Here is a 21,261-nt window from a genome sequence, read left to right on the forward strand (position 1 = left end):
TTCCAAAAAAACTCAGTTTTCTGAAAAGCACACAATGCAATGGCTTCACATATAAATCAACATAAAATGTCTGTTGCCACATGCTGTGGCTGCTGTTGGCACATGTTTGGCATCTCTGGCTGCATGGTGGGCTGGCTGCCTTTGCACAGCAGGTGGGTGGCAGTGGCGGGCACAGTGTAACGCAATGGTGGTCCTCCCAGGCGAATGTTGCTGTAGGCGCATCAGCTACACGAATGTGATCAGCTGGGGACTAATCCGACGATGCTGGTACCACACTTTCATTTTCGACATCTATCTCCAAGGCACTTGAGCCAAACTCGGAGTCCAACAAGTCAGAGTCCTGTTCAATGAAATTGCATAAAACGTCCACGGAGTATTTTAATTTGCACATTCAATTTAGTTTCTCACCAAATGTCGATGCCATTTTAGAGGTTGATTGCTCTTCGCTACTCATATGCACGCACAGGTATTCGAGGATAAACCAACAAAGCTATGCAACTTTTCTTCTAGCAAAGAGAGTCAAACTGAAACGTAACGGCGAGTTTTGTTGCAGGGTTACAGCTGATTACCGTCCTCTACCCCTGAATTTTGACAAAAAGTCGACATCAGCCCTGAAAGAGTTAAGGACCAGGGAAGCTGTTTTTTTTTTTTTTTTTTTGTGGGAACTGAGGAAACAAGCTTTTGTTTTGGGATGTGGCCGCTCTGCTGGGCCTTTTGACTCGCCAAAGTCTAACCCTAACCCTAACCCTAACCTTCAAGGCCCTTAAACGCAAAGAAAACGAAGTAGCCTTGCACGCTAAACACAACGCATCAACATTTTTTAAATGGCATTTAAATTTATATATTAAGGCTTATGAATATTCTAGATCAGGGGTCGGCAAAGTCATTCCTGGAGGGCCGCAGTGGCTGCGGGTTTTTGTTCCAACCCAGTTGCTTAATTAGAAAACAATCCTTGCCAATAATTACATTTCATGGCTTGTTAGTGCTTTAACTCTGCTATGTCAAGTCATTCTCATATCCTAGATTCTTTTTCCATTCTAAGGATATCATCCAAATACTTTGAAGTGTAAAACGGATGAGTAATTCTCAATCCTTCACTTTTTTCTCTTCTCTTTCCTTCCAAGTGTTTAATTAAACCAAATAGTGCACGATAAATACACACAGGTGTAAAGGGTAACAAGCAAACTGGACAACTGCCGGTTTCTTTTGTCATTTGCATCTTATTGCTAATAAGGAGCAATTAAAAACCGAGAATGCAGCTGTTTAAGACTTAAATAAGCAATGAGGGTTCAAAATCTTAATGAGGGAGATAACTAAAATGAAGCAGAAGTGCTTCTAGAGCAATAAGTGCTTCTTATTAAACAACTGGGTTAGAACAAAAACCTGCAGCCACTGCGGCCCTCCAGGAATGACTTTGACCCACCCCTGTTTTAGATGATCAGGTTAAAGCAAGCTGTATTGTGTTAGCTAGTTTGAACTATCCAGGAGTTTAAGAGTCAAAACAGACATCTGCATTCATCTCCAGCGGCTTAGCCCCCAGTGCTGGTAAGTAGACAGTATGTGGCTGTGCGCTGCTTCCTAACAACATAGCGGCCTGCGCATCACATTGGCCTGTATACATACATTCTAGATAGCATTTAAGTTCCTATGTCAGTGCTTACTCATGAATCAATATCTTAATTAATCAAGGTAAAACTACACATACAGTATTAGATCAGCTGGTGTTGAGCAATATACGAATTTAAGGGTTAATTAATAAAGGCTTTATAGCACTGTGCTTGCCTGCTCAAGGCCACCTGCCTATTTCCAGCTACAGCAGCTCAGCTCTTCTCAGTGAAGTTGTGTGCTGCACTTACCAGCAGTGCTGCCTGTGATTTTAGTCTTACAGGAAGCTGGTGCAACAAGCAAGTATTAATGGAACAGTTGAGTTTCTCGTATGTGAGTCACCCTGGTTCTAACTTAATGATGAGGACTGATCAATTAAAAGGCCACCCGGTTTTATTCACTCAAGATTAGGAATGTGAGGAATGTTAAACAGCATCAGATGATGGTCATCTCCGCACCGGGTGGCAAGCACGACCGTCAAGTCCTAATGATTGTTATGAAAAGATTGATGATTTTTAGGGGAGGCGAGGTAATTGTTATGAAACCGGGTTCAGCACGAGGTGGATGACAAAAATGTACGACGCGTGGATGTTTTGTGATTAGGACTGACATAAAAACGAGCCGCGCCCAAACCATCGGGCGCGCTTCATGAGCTGAGACAGGCTTTATGTGCTCTGCAATGGTTTCCTACGCTCTGCAATAAAGTCTGAAATTCTGACTGCCTTTCTGAAGACTCTGCTTGTATTTCCTGAAGATTTCTCCTCCACACCCTGGTCTCTACTTCTCCACAGCTTTGTCTCTGAGCTGTTTGGAGTGCTCCTTGGTCTTCATGTTGCTTGCTTAGTGGTGTTGCAGAGTCAAGGGCCCTTTCAGATAACAGATTGATTCATACACACATCATGTGACCGATCATGTGACACTTTGATTGCAAACAGGTGGACACTAATGGTGTGACTTCTAAAGTTAATTGGTTAGACCAGATCTTATTGAGGAGTTTCATAGCAAAGGGGATGAACATATGCACCCAGGTCCTCTCAGTTTTTGTTTGTCTCTGTCTGTCTAATCCTGCCTACTATGCTAAAATTAAATTCTGTCTGTCTGTCTAATCCTGTCTACTATGCTAAAATTAAATTGTATCTAATCCTGTCTACTATACTAAAATTAAATTCTCTAAATCTAATCCTGGCTACTATACTAAAATTAAATTCTGTCTGTCTAATCCTGCCTACTATACTAAAATTAAATTCTCTGTCTAATCCTGCCTACTATGCTAAAATTAAATTGTCTGTTTGTCTAATCCTGCCTACTATACAAAAATTAAACTCTGTCTGTCTGTCTAATCCTGCCTACTATACTAAAATTAAATTCTCTGTCTAATCCTGCCTACTATACTAAAATTAAATTCTGTCTAATCCTGCCTACTATGCTAAAATTAAATTCTCTGTCTAATCCTGCCTACTATGCTAAAATTAAATTGTCTGTTTGTCTAATCCTGCCTACTATACAAAAATTAAATTCTGTCTGTCTAATCCTGTGTACTATGCTAAAATTAAATTGTTTCTAATCCTGCCTACTATACTAAAATTAAATTCTCTAAATCTAATCCTGGCTACTATACTGAAATTAAATTCTGTCTGTCTAATCCTGCCTACTATGCTAAAATTAAATTCTGTCGGTCTAATTCTGCCTACTATGCTAAAATTAAATTCTGTCTGTCTGTCTAATCCTGCCTACTATACTAAAATTAAATTCTCTGTCTAATCCTGCCTACTATGCTAAAGTTAAATTGTCTGTTTGTCTAATCCTGCCTACTATACTAAAATTAAATTCGGTCTGTCTGTCTAATCCTGCCTACTATACTAAAATTAAATTCTGTCTGTCTAATCCTGCCTACTATACTAAAATTAAATTTTGTCTGTCTGTCTAATCCTGTCTACTATACTAAAATTAAATTGTATCTAATCCTGCCTACTATACTAAAATTAAATTCTCTAAATCTAATCCTGGCTACTATACTAAAATTAAATTCTGTCTGTCTGTCTAATTCTGCTTACTATAGTAAAATTAAATTCTCTAAATCTAATCCTGCCTACTATTGTAAAATTAAATTCTGTCTGTTTGTCTAATCTTGCCTACTATCCTAAAATTAAATTCTTTCTGCCCGTCTAATTATCATTACACTTCAATAACTTGAACTCTATTTTTAAGTCCATTACAGAAAATCCAAATGAAGATCCATTTTAATTCCAGATTATCTATAATAATAAAAGGCAAAGCCCTCACTGACTGACTGACTGACTGACTGACTGACTCACTCACTCACTCACTCACTCACTGACTGACTGACTCATCACTAATTCTCCAACTTCCCGTGTAGGTGGAAGGCTGAAATTTGGCAGGCTCATTTCTTACAGCTTACTTACAAAAGTTAGGCAGGTTTCATTTCGAAATTCAACACGTAATGGTCATAACTGGAACCTCTTTTTTGACAATATACTGTAATGGACGGCAGCTCGATGGCCGTGGGAGGCGTGATGACGTGACAATCAACTCCGCTTACTTACAAAAGTTAGGCAGGTTTCATTTTGAAATTCAACACGTAATGGTCATAACTGGAACCTCTTTTTTGACAATATACTGTAATGGACGGCAGCTCGATGGCCGTGGGAGGCGGAGTTGATTGTCATGTCATCACGCCTCCCACGTAATCACATGAAAAGACTGTGAACGCAGTAGGGAGAAATGAAGGAAGAGCCGCAAACAGCGAAGAACAAAAAATTCATTAAACAATTGAGAAGGGAGTGAAACAATAAGAAGCGAGCGAGTGAAGCATGCAAGCATCTTCATAAGGGAAACAAAGCACGGTGTAAAACGTACGTTTAAATTAAGTTTATAGAAGCGCTCCCGCTGCGGATTGCAATAACATATTCGCGAGATAAAAGTTTAATGAGAAGACACGAGGTATAAATGAACCACACGCCGTAGCGCAACGTTAGGGGCTTCACCTCTGGCGCTGACGTTCGAGATTCGATTCCCAAGAGGGGATGAAATGAGTGTGTACGCATGAAGAGCACAGAATTAGGGCGAAACACGTGTCGCATACTCTTTGCATAATTTGAAAGTAAACAATTACAACCATTCTATGATCTGCTTCTCGCAACTGAAAGACGGCACATGGCAGATGTTAGCCGACTTGCTGACCGCAACGTTAGGGGCTTCAACTCTGGTGCTGACGATAGAGATTCGATTCCCGAGAGGGGATGCAGTGAGTGTGTACGCCTGATGAGCCCAGAATTAGGGAGAAACACGTGTCACATACTCTTTGCATTATTTGAAAGTAAACTATTCAAACCATTCTATGATCTGCTTCTGTGAACAGAAGGAGGGCATGTGGCGGACATAAGGCGACTTGCTCACCAACCACAAGCGTATCCTGGCAGGTAACCACCCATAAAATCAGATTGTGATTCAGAAAACGAATGCCATGAATGTAATTACCACGATCTACATACTGTCAAATAAACGAAACACACGCCATAGCGCGACAGCTGTGAAAAGGGAGGTTCACAAAAAAACAGATCCTTAACAAATTGTTATTGGTATATTTTCAATACGTTTAAAAAGGTTTTCTTTTCTTCTTAATAAAAAATTAAAAGCAGTACTTCGCCGCAACGAAGCGCGAGAATTTGGCTATATATATCTGCTTCTCGCAATTAAAAGAGGGCACGTGGTGGATGTTAGATGACTTGATGACCAAGCATAAGCGTTACCTGCCAGGTAAGCACCCATACAATCAGATTGTGATTCAGACTAGGAATGCAATGAATGTAATTATCCCGATCTACATACAAGGCGAAAGTCTTGCAACATTCAAAGATGATGGTTTGGGATAAGTACACCATGGAACATAAAAGAGTTTATGAAGCCTTGAACCGAAGATAGCAAGATCTCAGAGATCGTAAAAAAAAAAATAGGAGGTAATGTCGTTTAACTCGCCGTAGATTTTAGTCAAACATTACCAGTTATTCCACGAGGGAGACCAGCAGATGAACTCAACGTGTGTTTAAAATCCATGCTTCTCCCACGGTCGGTTATATGTCGCGTGTTCTTGGGTAGGTACAACAAAAAATGTATACATTTAAGCATGTAATGGGCAAACAAAAAATGAGGTATACCCGAAGGCACTGCAGTAGTACTTAATGTAACTTTACTTCTTAAATGTTAATGTTTTACTGTTTAATAATTTATACGCTTCTTATATGTTGTTTAAATTCTTTTATCAAAATACCAGTGACAGCGCAATGCACAATAACATGGAGTGAATACACCATACGCATCCGCCCATGGCCGCCCTGGTGTGCGCAGATAGGAGTTGATTCTACAATAAAATAAAATAAAGATAAAAAGAGTAATACAATCATCACCCATAAAGCGGATAGCAGACGTGACGTATTATATGTGTACCAGATTTCAAGTCAATAGGTGAAACGGTTTGCGAGCTACAGGTGATTTAAAATCCTGGACAGACAAACGAATAGCCACGGTAGCAAATTATAGAAGAAGATTTTACTGTTTATTAATTTATATTTATATGAAATGTGCTTCTTATATATTACTTCATATTCTCATATGATAATAATGTTAATGTTGTTTATATTGATTTCTATGTTATTGTAAGTGCATGTATGTGTGTATATGTGTGTATATATATATATATATATATATATATATATATATATATAATAGGGCGGCACGGTGGCGCAGTGGGTAGCGCTGCTGCCTCGCAGTTGGGAGATCTGGGGACCTGGGTTCGCTTCCCAGGTCCTCCCTGCATGGAGTTTGCATGTTCTCCCCGTGTCTGCGTGGGTTTCCTCCGGGCGCTCCGGTTTCCTCCCACAGTCCAAAGACATGCAGGTTAGGTGGATTGGCGATTCTAAATTGGCCCTAGTGTGTGCTTGGTGTGTGGGTGTGTTTGTGTGTGTCCTGCGGTGGGTTGGCACCCTGCCTGGGATTGGTTCCTGCCTTGTGCCCTGTGTTGGCTGGGATTGGCTCCAGCAGACCCCCGTGACCCTATGTTTGGATTCAGTGGGTTAGAAAATGGATGGATGGATGGATATATATAATATATGTGTGTATGTATATACTGTATATATATGTATATATATATATATATATATATATATATATATATATATATATATATAATATATGTGTATATGTATATGTATATACTAGCAAAATACCTGCGCTTCGCAGCGGCGAAATACTGGCTGAATATTTTAATTAAGAAAAAAGTAAACATTTTTAAACTGAGGGAAAATATACAAATAATTATTTGTTAAGGATCTCTTTGTACACGACGTTGTCAGTTCGTCCCTACGGTTGTAATATGACCGAGCTGTGTGCTGAGCTTACTCTTGAGCATGCAACATACAGTTGGCCATGTGAAAAGCAATCCTGCCTCAAATCAATGCCAACCTTTTGTAGTGTTTGTCCTTGAGACTTATTAATTGTCATTGTGAAGCAGAGCCTTACTGGAAATTGAATGCGTTTGAATTGAAATGGGAGATTAGATGGTATAACGGGGATGCGAGGAATAAAAACTGTGTCACCCGAGGCACTGCCAGTAAAAATAGTTGCTTCAATCAGGTTGTTTTGTAGAGATGTGACCTTGGCTTTTTTGAGCCAAACCTGTTGTTTTCGTATGAGCCGCTTTTCATTATTGGGATCGTATCTAGAAACAGAAGCTCTATTAACTTGTGGATTTGCCTCCGTGTATTTAGCGACAGCGTCCCTATTAACTTGCGGATTTGCTTGTGAGTATTTAGCCACAGCGTCCCTATTAACTTGTGGATTTGCTTGCGAGTATTTAGCCACAGCGTCCCTATGAACTTGTGGATTTGCTTCTGAGTATTTAGCCACAGCGTGTTTATTAAGTTGTGGATTTTTGTGCGAGTATTTGGTGGCAGCTGCACGAAGTTGCTTCCGTCTAGCTGCATCAGAAAATCTACCACGACGTCTGATACGCCTGCTGTCATAATCAGCTTGAGCTGGATTTGTGTTGAACTGACATTCGATATGTGTCAATCGATATAAGCATACAACTGGCTTCATCAATAACTTCGCATCCATGTTTTGAGCGTTGAAATATTCATAAACATCAAAGTGTCCACTACTCAAATCGTCACCTGTGAATCTAAGATGTTTAAGAGGCATTGACGGTTCTCCAAAGGTGTAAAATATTTGGCCATTTCGGTATACTTGAAAGCGACAACCAAACAATTCAGCTGCAGCCATCAACTCACATGCAGAACCATAGGTGAAGGGCTTAAGCATTTCAGTCTTATAGTGCTCCTGTGTAGTATAATTATCTCCTGTACCATCATCAGTCCACACTTTGAACCTGTCCCAGTCATTTAATACATAAGACACAATGTCCCTGCGGATATCAAAAGTGAGCCTGATATGTCCATGCAATATGTAACACAGAGAATGGAAAAGGCAGGCGCCATCTCCGGGCATACACACCACTCGGTAAGTGATAGTTCTTTGATTGATGGTGATCACCTCGATAGACATTTTAATAGGGGTAGAGTTGCAAGAATAAAGGGAATGGGTATTTGATCAACAGCAGAGAAGTCACGGATTAAATAAAGAAAATGGGTACCTGAACACTAAAGTAAGTGTAAAATATCTACACAATAACTATAACAATCTTAACAAATGAACAATAAAACAATGGAGAATCCGTGGATTAAATGTGCCTTATAAATTGCGCAGCGCCTTATATGGGTAGGCAGTCAGGCAAAGAAAGGGATTCAAATATATAAACGAAGAAAACAGCAGCAGAGAAGCCGCGGATTAAATAAAGAAAATGGGTACCTGAACACTAAAGTAAGTGTAAAATATCTACACAATAACTATAACAATCTTAAGAAATGAACAATAAAACAGCGGAGAACCCGTGGATTAAATGTGCTTTATAAACTGCGGAGCGCCTTATATCGGCAGGCAGTCAGGCAAAGAAAGGGATTCAAATATACTGTATAAACGAAGAAAACAAAAGCAGAGAAGCCGCGGATGAAATGTGCCTTATATGCCGTTCGTTTATAACACAGCGAAAAAGATGTGTAAAGACCGCTTCACAAAAAAACTGCAGAGCACCTTAGCTTCCTTGTCGAAGCAAGGAAAAAGGACGGCTTTATATCTCGTTCATTTATAAAACTGTGGATAAGCTTTGAAAAGAATGCCTCCTTGGCGAAGCAAGGAAAGGAATTCACACACCGCAGCGAAGAACGGCTTTATATGGGCAGGCAGTCAATTACGTGAGGGGCGTGGTGATTTCCGCAGCAGCCGCAGGGAGGTGTGATGATGCAAGACGCAACCGCCTGCTATGGCCGTATACAGTATAAGAAAAAGGTTCCAGTTATGAACATTACGCTTTAAATTTCGAAATGAAACCTGCCTAACTTTTGTAAGTAAGCTGTAAGGAATGAGCCTGCCAAATTTCAGCCTTCCACCTACACGGGAAGTTGGAGAATTAGTGATGAGTGAGTGAGTCAGTCAGTCAGTAAGTGAGTGAATCAGTCAGTGAGGGCTTTGCCTTTTATTATTATAGATATATATGACAGCATCACTCATAACAATGACAACACAATTACATTGACAATCATGTTACGTTATTTTTAAAATGTTTCCTTTACTTTTTCATAACCTCTTTAACACTACTTCTCCGCTGCGAAGCGCGGGTATTTTGCTAGTAACATTATAAAGACACTGTTGGGTAAATCTAGGCTAAAAAGTAGCGTTCCCATATATAAATGGGAATAGCTATGGAAGAAGATGATGTAGAATGTGACAAAACTGGCCACCGGGGGGGGGGGGTGAATACTTTTGCAAGGCACTGTAGATGGCAATATTTTCACTAACTGCTGTCCACTGTGCCATTACAAAATTATCTTGGTATTTTAATTTATGAATATTCAGTTTTTCCTACTAATCATAACCTTTTTGTTATTGTTTATTCTCCAGTAGCATAAACCTGGAGATGTTTTTGAACTTCAGAAAGAATAACACAAACATTTTGAAAGATATTAGTAAAAGTACAAGAGAAGAGAACAAGCATGAAGAGGTCATCATTAACCAGGTCAGGTGGTATAGCAAGGTGATCAGTTTATGAGCAGTTAGCCATCCCTCCATTATGACAGCCACTCAGTTCAGTCCAGGGTTACAGCGATCACAGGCAGCTTGGGGTGCAAGGCAGGAATCAGCCTAGGAAAGGAAGCCAGTCCATCACATGGCATACTTAAAAATTGGCGGATATGAAGCTGGTGTAAGAACCCCATCCCCATAACAGACACAATCTGTTGAGGCAGGAGGTGGGTTTATTAAAGTTGTTAATGGCTGTCAAACGAGACTCGCTACGTGTTTGTGCTGAATGCGTTTTCTTCAATGCGTCTGTTGGACTCACTGTAGTTGAGGTCTGGCATACCATTTTGTCACAGGCCGAGTCTTTAAATGGTGGTCTTCAGACATTTTGACCAGACTTGCATAGACCTCTGCTGCCAGTATGTAATGATTCAACATTAAAAAAGCATGAAGTTTTTAACTTTTCCCCCATTGCCTGTTGTTTTCCATGTCTCGTTCAGACAGACTTTGTCAGTCAGTCAGTCATTATCCAACCCGCTATATCCTAACACAGGGTCACGGGGGTCTGCTGGAGCCAATCCCAGCCAGTACAGGGCAAAAGGCAGGAACAAACCCCGGGCAGGGCGCCAGCCCAATGCAGGCCAGACTTTGTCTTCCTGTCAATTCAGTTATCACTTTAAATCTTCTGAGAGCTTCCTAGGCTAAAATGGGGGATTCAGTGCATTTCAAATCCTGCATAAAGCTTAGCTGGTAGTTTTCTGTGTCTGCTAAAAACTGGAAGTTAGCCCTGCAATTTGCTATATAATTATCTTTGGTGACTCTGTGAAGTAATTCTATTGCTTTTATATTCGCAGGGTATAAAGGAACCTCCTTGGCCGTTCACATGTCAGTTGAGAGAGGCGTCTGATGGTCTCCAGTCCTGATGTGAGGAAGGAATCTTAGAAGATCGGAGATATGAAGAGAGAGAAGAGTTTAACACAGACCATGGCCTCAGCCAAAGAGGATGGTGTGGATCAAAGCCTGGCCCACATTAAACAAGAGGACTGTGAGTGGGGTGCGCCAGGCGGTTTGTCTGTGAAGCTGGAGGATTGTGAAGGACAAATATCCATTTTTAAAGAGGAGGAGTGCAAGGGGGGGATTGTTGAAGTTAAAGTGGAGGAAGAACATTTGTCAGTTAGTCCTGAACTGCAGAACCTCGCAACTGAGAATATTTTCAAGCAAGAGAATTTTGAAGAGTCTCATTCCGGTTTACAGTCCTGGCCCGCTAATGTCGGACAGCTGGCTACCCAGCAGGACTCTGTAGACCTGAAATCGGAGCTCCCTGAATTTGACGAGAAAGTCGAGGAAGGAAACCAGAGAGAAGGGGGAGAGCCTCAGTCATCTCGGAGTGCGGGAATGAGTAAGTAATGTGATTAAACAGAAGAGAAGGTGAAGCTGATCCAGTTTGCAAGTTCCACCTGTGTGCATTGTGGTGTCTTTAGTAGGTGGAAGCGAGCGTGAGATGCACAAATCGAGACGAGCTGCTCGGGTGCAAAACAACTAACAGTAGCTGATGGAAGAAATCATAAACTGTAAAGATACAGAATAGCTGCACGTCTTCAACACGTGACTCTCCCACACAGAGTTAAGCAGTTAAACATCACCGATTACGAGGGGCAGTCAAAAAGTTCCCAGAATTGTGATATAGCGGGGGAGTGAGAGATCAGATTACGCACCCATTGTTGTGGAGGGGAGCGCAGCAGGTCTGCAGAGCAGTTACAGCCGGTCTGGATTGGTTTCGGTGTGTAGTATTCCTGAGTCTGAAAGTACCATTTTTGGAATTGTTTGTGTATGTAAAAACGATAACTTGAGTTCGCTTTCACTTCGGTCAACCAAATTTTGCATACAAATATTGGGTACAAAAACGTAGATTTCTATCAACTTTTGGACTATTTCTGCTAACCAGAACTGGTACTTTACCTTTTATTCGTGCAGCTGCAGACTCCGATTTGTTCAACTTTACTTTTATAATAATTGTTCAATATATCATTGATATGATTTGTCATTGATGGTTCTATAATGTACATACAGTATTATAAAAACATAATCCTTGTTTTGCAGTTTGCTCCTCAGATATCCATCCCCATATCTGAGTATACAAGAAAGTCGAGGGGAGCCCACTCCCAAGATTTTTTATTTATTCATTTATTTGTATTTTTTTTTAATGTTGGGGGTACAGTGCATCCAGAAAGTATTCCCAGCGCATCACTTTTTCCACATTTTGTTATGTTACAGCCTTATTCCAAAATGGATTCAATTCATTTTTTTCCTCATAATTCTACACACAAGACCCCATAATGACAACGTGAAAAAAGTTTACTTGAGGTTTTGCAAATTTATTAAAAATAAACAAACTGAGAAATCCCATGTCCATAAGTATTCACAGCCTTTGCTCAATACTTTGTCGATGCACCTTTGGCAGCAATTCCAGCCTCAAGTCTTGTTGAATATGATGCCACAAGCTTGGCACACCTATCCTTGGCCAGTTTGGCCCATTCTTCTTTGCAGCACCTCTCAAGCTCCATCAGGTTGGATGGGAAGCGTCGGTGCTCAGCCATTTTAAGATCTCCAGAGATGTTCAATCAGATTCAAGTCTGGGCTCTGGCTGGGCCACTCAAGGACATTCACAGAGTTGTCCTGAAGCCACTCCTTTGATATCTTGGCTGTGTGCTTAGGGCCGTTGTCCTACTGAAAGATGAACCGTTGCCCCAGTCTGAGGTCAAGAGCGCTCTGGAGCAGGTTTTCATCCAGGATGTCTCTGTACATTGCTGCAGTCATCTTTCCCTTTATCCTGACTAGTCTCCCAGTCCCTGCCGCTGAAAAACATCCCCACAGCATGATGCTGCCACCACCATGCTTCACTGTAGGGATGGTATTGGCCTGGTGATGAGCGGTGCCTGGTTTCCTCCAAACGTGACGCCTGGCATTCACACCAAAGAGTTCAATCTTTGTCTCATCAGACCAGAGAATTTTCTTTCTCATGGTCTGAGAGTCCTTCAGGCGCCTTTTGGCAAACTCCAGGTGGGCTGCCATGTGCCTTTTACTAAGGAGTGGCTTCCGTCTGGCCACTCTACCATACAGGCCTGATTGGTGGATTACTGCAGAGATGGTTGTCCTTCTGGAAGGTTCTCCTCTCTCCACAGAGGACCTCTGGAGCTCTGACAGAGTGACCATTGGGTTCTTGGTCACCTCCCTGACTAAGGCCCTTCTCCTCCGATCACTCAGTTTAGATGGCCGGCCAGCTCTAGGAAGAGTCCTGGTGGTTTCGAACTTCTTCCACTTACGGATGATGGAGGCCACTGTGCTTATTGGGACCTTCAAAGCAGCAGAAATTTTTCTGTAGCCTTCCCCAGATTTGTGCCTCGAGACAATCCTGTCTCGGAGGTCTACAGACAATTCCTTTGACTTCATGCTTGGTTTGTGCTCTGACATGAACGGTCAACTGTGGGACCTTATATAGACAGGTGTGTGCCTTTCCAAATCATGTCCAGTCAACTGAATTTACCACAGGTGGACTCCAATGAAGCTGCAGAAACATCTCAAGGACGATCAGGTGAAACAGGATGGACCTGAGCTCAATTTGGAGCTTCATGGCAAAGGCTGTGAATACTTATGGACATGTGCTTTCTCAATTTTTTTTATTTTTAATAAATTTGCAACAATCTCAAGTAAACTTTTTTCATGTTGTCATTATGGGGTGTTGTGTGTAGAATTCTGAGGAAAAAAATGAATTGAATCCATTTTGGAATAAGGCTGTATCATAACAAAATGTGGAAAAAGTGATGCGCTGGGAATACTTTCCAGATGCACTGTATGTAATCAAAATGTCTACCAATAAGACACTCCGGATTGATCCACGATGTGCTGGCTCGACCGCGTCTCTTTTGCAGTTTTCTGGACGGCTGTCATTTGTTCTACAAGCTGGCATGTACAGTTTACACGAGACTCGGTTTTGCCAAATGCGCTGTACCACCAGATGACGACATATCTTTTTGCAATATTTCTTTTGTCGCCTCCGTATAATGGAATAGAAAGTCAATTCTTGATCTGTGCCACCCATTGTGCCATTGTAGTCAAGCACAGCACGAGGCTTCGTCACCTGCTTGTCACCTTTTGCCTCTCCAGTGACTGCAGCGCCGTTATGTACGATGCTAAGGAGACAAACATCTTTCTTGTCTTTCCACATCAGTGCTTTTTGTCAAGCTACTACCACACCTCACTGTAATTTAAGTCTTCAGGCCAGCCATGATGGTTGGGACGCACTGTTCCATATGCGTCAGATGTCAAATGGCTCTGGTGAAGTATAAAACCTGTTGCTGGTTACACAGTCACCTTGATCCAGCAGTGCGTCTGTCAAAGTCGGCACTGATGATGAAGCAACACTGTACTGATTGTGTCCCTTTCCCTGTGTACAGAACCGAATTCCAGATGTTTCCGGTTTTAGATTCTCCAAGCTCGTGAAACTTTATGCCAAATCTTGCTCTTTCTGTATCCATTATAAGCCATGAGACTTTCATCAATGCTGCCATCGTGGACCGGAATGTAAACGGTCCGAAATTTTGGCTTCAACAGCCTGGTGCATCTCTTCAGTTTGGGTGCTGGATGGGTATTCTCATCCAAGTCTTAATTGTTGGTAAAGCACAGAGTGAAAACCTACACTCCAAAGAACAGCCCGAGTGATTCTTGGTTGTTACCAGACACATCATCCATACAGTTGCCCGAGTGACACTCGGGACTAACACCGTTGGCACGGCTTTCGCAGCCCGAGTAACGCTAAGGAGGCTACAGGATTTGGCTCTTACAGGTTGCACAAAGACAGTGCAGTGCAGTAGTATAATAAAATGATGATGACAAAAATTCTTAGAACCACAAAAAAACCAAGCCTGACACAAAGAACGAACTTCATTAGACCAGTTAGCATTCAGCTTTGATGTCCCATTGGGATCAGCTGCCTGAAGAATCTTCTAGGCCAGGTCAGATATATTGAGAGAAATATCCGGAATGTAGGAGTGACATTGCTGCCCAATCACCTTGCATCCCATTGGCTGCCCAAAAGCAGATCCAGGGCCAATTCGATTTTGCAAAAAGTCACAGTTGTTCCATTGGAAGCCTCAGCCAAAAGTTCTTAGAGGTGCCATTAGCCACCCATCGTTGTGCATCGGGCCACTTCGGTTATGTGAGCTTCTGGCCGCAGGCCCAAAAATGTGAGGTGGAAAAATTGCTCCAGACCGCAGGCCGTCGCTGATGGGAATTATCTGAGGAACTGAGATTGGAGGCATGTTTAAGCTGAACCGGAGGTGGAGCAGGGCCTGAACAAACAGGTGGCACATGGGACGAGTAACGCACTCCACGCCAGTTCCGAAGGCAGCCACCGTCAATGTAGGGGGTGTTAGGTGGGTCTGGGGTCTGTTGGTGGGCAGAGCTAGGATTCACACCCCAGAAAAAGTTGAACACGTGGTGTTCAAGTTGAGAATGAATGTAGGAATTCCTAGGTTTTCCCTATAGCAGTAGAGGTGGTGGAAGAGTTTCCCATAAAACAGTATTCAATCCACACTCATTTAGAAGTGAAAAAAAATGGAGCAATCGATAAAGGTGCGATTCTTTAGTCAGGGGAAAACATAAGTTTGGGAGTGGTTTGTGGTCATAGTGAGAGAATAACCCAGTCCAGGGTAGTCCTTTCTGGTTAAATATACCAGTCTAGTATGGTGTGAGAGAAGAAGATGGCAGGTAGGAATGTTACCATTCGCTTTAACATAGTGCCATCAGCAAGGGTGGATTATACACTGGCTCACCACAGGTATGAGGGGCATCTTGGTCATGTTCAGGTGGACTGGTGACCCTAAGAGTGGATGAACAGAGTCAACAGAATCCTGAGAGTCTCTGGTTGTAGCGATACTGGATGAAGAGGAGTGCCATGGTTTGAAGAAATGCACAGACTCACGCACAGGAGAAGGTATGGCAGGTATCTCATACTCATCCAGTTCACTTTCTATACCCTTCTTAGTGTGGTGCTGAGGTGTCACCCGTCGCGTGGTTGCAGTCGGGCGCTAATCTGGGATCTTGAGGTGGTTTGTCATGTGGTGGGTGCGGCAACGTACTATATCAGCACCTGCTCCTAACCTCTTCCCTCTCTCGATCTCCTTCCATTATAATAGCTAATAGGATTATTGAGTTTATGTTAAATGCTTCAAATTAATAAAATCGCGCTGATGTGATGTTACAGTAGGCCTCAGAGCACATCTCATCCTGCTGTTAAGGCCTCAGGACAATGTTTCAGGCTTACTTGATCTGCAAGACAGGGTGGCATCTCCCCGGCCCATGGGTCATTTCAGGAAGTTCCATCTTCTTTCTTCCCTCTTTTTCCGGGAGATGGCTACTACTCAGTGCTGCAGCTCCAAGCCGTGGCAATAAATGAAGGTTTAGTAGTCACTCGGTTCATACCTTGATTCTGCTCCTCCACAGACTAAATGAATTTTTTTTTCCTCAGTAGCAGAATGCGTGAACCCAATCAGAAGGTCTCTCTCCTAGTAAAAGACATAAGAACATTCTCATTAGTAAGCAATATTACAGTGCTCCACCAATAATTTGTAACAGTGTATGAAGACCATATAGGAAAGTGGAGAACTCGCCAGTTGTCACACCAGTCATCCCGTTAGTAACTTCAGAGGTGTCAGGCGTGAAGTTTTATGTTTGTTGGAGAAACCCCTTATAGCCGTTACTGCTAGCAATTAGAGAAGGTGACCATTTCAACTCAGTTGTAATCCTTAAGGTAAATCCCACATTATACAGTGAGCAAAGTGAGTCTGTTGATTATTTCAGTAAAATGACAATGGAGTATAAAAAGAGGGAAGATGACAGTTGTGCTTATAATTTGTCAGGGTGAAATGTGTAGAGCTAGAGAATGATATACAAGATGGCTTAGCCGAGGCAAGAGGGAGTGTGGAGCCAAAGGGCGTCAGTCAGGGATAAACAATCAATGTGATAATCTAACGAGAGCCAAATGTCAAAACTCAAATAGAGATGACAAAGAAATGGTCTGAAGGTGGGAACTCAAAACAACAGAAAAGAGAAGACAGAACAGCATGAAGGTTATTAGTCAGAGAACTGGGCTTTGTGTTTTGGTGGCCTCTAGAAGTTAAGAAGATCCCAATCTATGAGTCTAAAATACAAATCTGTCTGTCATATAGTGCCTTACACATCGATCTGACAAGTATGAAGTTCATTTCCTGTCTCTCTCTATCTATCTATCATATAGTGCCTTTCATATCTATCTATCTATCATATAGTGCCTTTCACATCTATTTATTATATAGTCTTTTTCCTATCTATCATTATAAAGTGCCATTCATATCTATCTATCTGTCTGTCTGTCTGTTTGGCTGTCTCTATATGTTTATCTAATCCTGCCTACTATACTACAAATTATGTATCTATTTGTCTGTCTGTGTATCATTATATAGTGCCTTTCACATCTATTATATAGTCTTTTTCCTATCTATCATTATATAGTGCCTTTCATATCTATCTGTATGTCTGTCTCTCTCTGTCTGTCTGTCTATCTATCTATCTAATCCTGCCTACTATACTACAAATTATCTATCTATCATATAGTGCCTTTCACATTTATTTATTATATAGTCTTTTTCCTATCTATCATTATAAAGTGCCATTCGAACCTATCTTGCTGTCTGTCTGTTTGGCTGTCTCTATTTATCTAATCCTGCCTACTATACTACAAATTATCTATCTGTCTGTCTGTGTATCATTATATAGTGCGTTTCACATTTATCTATTATATAGTCTTTTTTCTATCTATCATTATATAGTGCTTTTCATATCTATCTGTATGTCTGCCTCTCTCTGCCTATCTATCTAATCCTGCCTACTATACTATCTATCTATCTATCTATCTATCTATCTATCTATCTATCTATCTATCTATCTATCTATCTATCTATCTATCTCTATCTATCTATCTATCTATCTATCTATCTATCTATCTATCTATCTATCTATCTATCTATCTATCTATCTATCTATCTATCTATCTATCTATCTATCTATCTATCTATCTATCTATCTATCTATCTATCTATCTATCTATCTATCTATCTATCTATCTATCATTATATAGTGCCTTTCACATCTATCTATCAGAAAATTAAATTTTCACATTATATTTCAAAGCTGAACATGGGACAGTATCTATTCAGTGACGTGCTCAGTTCCCCTTTTTATGCTTAATGTCTGATTTAAGCCATTTGCAAGAGCAGCTGATACTTCACCGTGTCCAAGTCGGGCCCGTATTTCATACCAAACACTTTTTTTCACTTCATAAAGTCTCCTGAATTATTTCAGTAATACACACATTTAAGAGTGCTCAAAATATTTATCAAGCATGTCAATTTATAGTAAGTAAAAATTATCTCTTCCATTTTCCACATAGCTTATGCAAAATGAATATTCTATTCCAATTCTGTCCACTCAAACCATCTTATTTTTATTTATTTTTTTATGCTAGCTTGTTTTGATTTGACTTTTTCCATACACAGAGGTAGCTTTTTTTTCTTTTCTTTTTTTACATTAAAAATGCAAACCTTCCTCAAAGGAAGAATGGAAAGATGAAATCAATGCAGCATACAGCTAATATTTATTTCAATATGCGGACAGGATGCTACGCAGGGGTCTCTCAAGGTGTGAACCCCAGTGGTCTTGTTACAAAGCAGCAGTGCTGACCACTGCACCACCGGGCCATCTCTATTTGTCGTTCATCCTGTAAGGTTTGCAAAGAAACAATTAGAAGGATTGCAGTAATGAAAATGTATCCACTTGTCACAATAATTTTTCTTATCAATTTATATACATTTTTACTACTTAACAATTTTTCATATGTGGTTTCCGAATATTCAAAACTGTGAACCAGCTTCTGATGCATACTTTACAAGAACACTCCCTTACATGTCCTGAGGTTACTCCGTCAGGCACACATGCTGGTAATTCTTGGGGGTCTTCTCGAGTCCGCTGTTCGCTTGTCCCATTGCCGCCAGCATTTTATGCCGGGCTGTGGAGTTGGAGTCCAGGATGCAGTTATCTGATTACTGTTAGAAACTTCACAACTCTGACTGAAGAAAAATTTGTAATATAATGAGTTAAAATTTCCACTTTCCCATTTACTTATTTGATGAAACTATTATTTCTTTTCATAAAATTATAACCTCATTTTTAACTTTGTATGTTTTGTCTTTTTTAATGCAACTCGGTACTTGTAGCTTCTTTTATTAAATAATGTAGAAAAGGCACAGCAGCATTGCAACAACCTGTGAATCCAAATTAAACAATTAGTTAGGGTGCTAAAATGTGGCCTGGTATGTTGTGTGCTCTGAGTCAGCACGATACACGTACACACCTACAAGTCTAATTACAAAGAGAAGAGTCCGAATCGGTGGTACCACAACTGGAGGGGTCGGAGTCGGAGGTTTTGTGTACCGGATGTAACCAAGTCTGACATTATAACATTGTGAACTAGTACATTTGCAACCAAACTGGACAATTCAAAGGAAGCGTTTTCCTAATCCAGATAATGCTTGTAACAATGCATCATGCAGTGCACAAATTCAGAACCATAATGCACTCGGGCATCGGTCTGCTATAGATTGCTACACGGCCTCTCTGACTTTCTTAATAGTGGACACCTCTCCCTTGAGTTACTGTAGATCAAGGATTATTTGTTAAACATCTGCTGAAGAGACAACTGCTGTCTCTGTTACATGTTCTCCTTTAATTTCACAAATTAAAAACTCTTCCAAGCTGTTCCATAATACACCGTGTATACCATCAGCTTCACAGTTAAAGTCATAGGCACTCTCCTGCAGGTATCACACATTCTCCTTTGTGTCTTTGTGAGCCCTCATTGATGTTCTTGATGATCTTTTTGGGGGCTGCTTAAATGTCTTGAGTGCTCATGTAATGGGTTGCCTCGGCTCATCTTGAAGTCATGGTAAATGCTTTCCATTTGTGAAACCGGTTGAGCCTCAGTTTGGAAAGGAGTCCTATTCAAGTGCTTACTTGTAAGCGCTCTTCTTGGAATACCCCAGAGGAATGGAACTGAAGGGTGAGGCAGAAACACCAACTAGTGTGCCACTTACCACTTGTTAGGCTTTAATTTATGTTAAAATATTTTAACTAAACTCTGTTTTTCATTGCAGCTTTACAAGAGCATGGCAGCTGCTTTTTGTCGTCTTTTGCCGAGACGTCTCTTCAGTGCAAACTGCAGGACAAGAAGATGAAGAAATCTACAAGAGTGTGTGAGAATCTGATAGCAGCCTCTTCACTGAGCATTTCTCCTCCTTCAAGGGATGCCATCGGCACTGACCAACAACAAGGGCATAACACAGATCAGGAGGGTGAGAAAACATTTAAAAACAAACCCGACTGTGAAGATCGGAAGTCAGTTTATACAAAACCAAAGCCATATTGCTGTTCGGAATGTGGCAAACGATTCCTCCATAACTGCAGGCTTCAGGCACACTTAAAAATTCATACTGGCGAAAAATGTCATTCCTGCTCTGAATGTGGCAAACAACTTTCTGACATTTACAGTCTCCAAAGACATTTAAGACTCCACACTGGAGAAAAGCCGTATGGCTGTGCTGAATGTGGGAAAAGATTTATTCAAAGTAGCCATCTTCAGAGCCACAAAGGCATTCATACCGGAGAGAAGCCATTTGGCTGTTCAGAATGTGGCAAAACATTTCTCTATAACAGCAATCTTCTGGCACACATAAGAATTCATATTGGAGAAAAATCTCATTGCTGCTCTGACTGTGGCAAACGGTTTTCTGACAGTCGTAGTCTCCAAAGACATGCAAGAATCCACACTGGAGAAAAGCTGTATGGCTGTGCTGAATGTGGGAAAAGATTTTTTAAAATTAGCAGTCTTCAAAGCCACACAAGAATTCATACTGGAGAGAAGCCATATGGCTGCTCTAAATGTGGCAAAAGATTTGCTCAAAGTAGCAATCTTCTGAGCCACACCAGAATTCATACAGGAGAGAAGCCATATGGCTGTTCTGAGTGTGGCAAACGGTTCACTCAAAGCAGCAGTCTTCAAAGTCACTCAAGAATTCATACAGGAGAGAAACCATATATTTGTTCTGAATGTGGGAAAAGATTCACTTACCATAGTGCTCTTTGGCATCATAAACAAATTCATACTGGAGAGAAGCCATATTGCTGTTCTGAGTGTGGCAAACGATTCAACAGCAGCAGTCATCTCCATAGCCACTCAAGAATTCACACAGGGGAGAAGCCATATGGCTGTTCTGAATGTGGCAAACGATTCACCCAGAGTAGCAGTCTTCAGAAACACATACGAATGCACACTGTTGTGCAGTTGTGAATGTGGAAGGTGATTTTTCATATAACTGCACCCTTTTCAGTCATTCAAAAATTCTTGCTTAAGATAAACCT

General features: G+C 41.0%; 1 protein-coding gene across 1 annotated transcript in view; it reads left to right on the forward strand.

Annotated features, from left to right (window-relative positions):
- LOC114641595 (zinc finger protein 845-like) overlaps positions 1-21,261 on the forward strand; it is a 78,183-nt gene that overhangs the window by 7,460 nt on the left and 49,462 nt on the right. Inside the window, exons 2-3 of the mRNA XM_028790633.2 lie at positions 10,608-11,152; positions 19,998-21,187. Coding sequence (XP_028646466.2) covers positions 10,708-11,152; positions 19,998-21,187 — 1,635 coding nt within the window. The 5' untranslated portion in view covers positions 10,608-10,707. The remainder of the gene's footprint in view (positions 1-10,607; positions 11,153-19,997; positions 21,188-21,261) is intronic.

This window comes from Erpetoichthys calabaricus, chromosome 5 (genome assembly GCF_900747795.2).
Source record: "Erpetoichthys calabaricus chromosome 5, fErpCal1.3, whole genome shotgun sequence".
NCBI classification, from domain to species: Eukaryota; Metazoa; Chordata; class Cladistia; order Polypteriformes; family Polypteridae; genus Erpetoichthys; species Erpetoichthys calabaricus.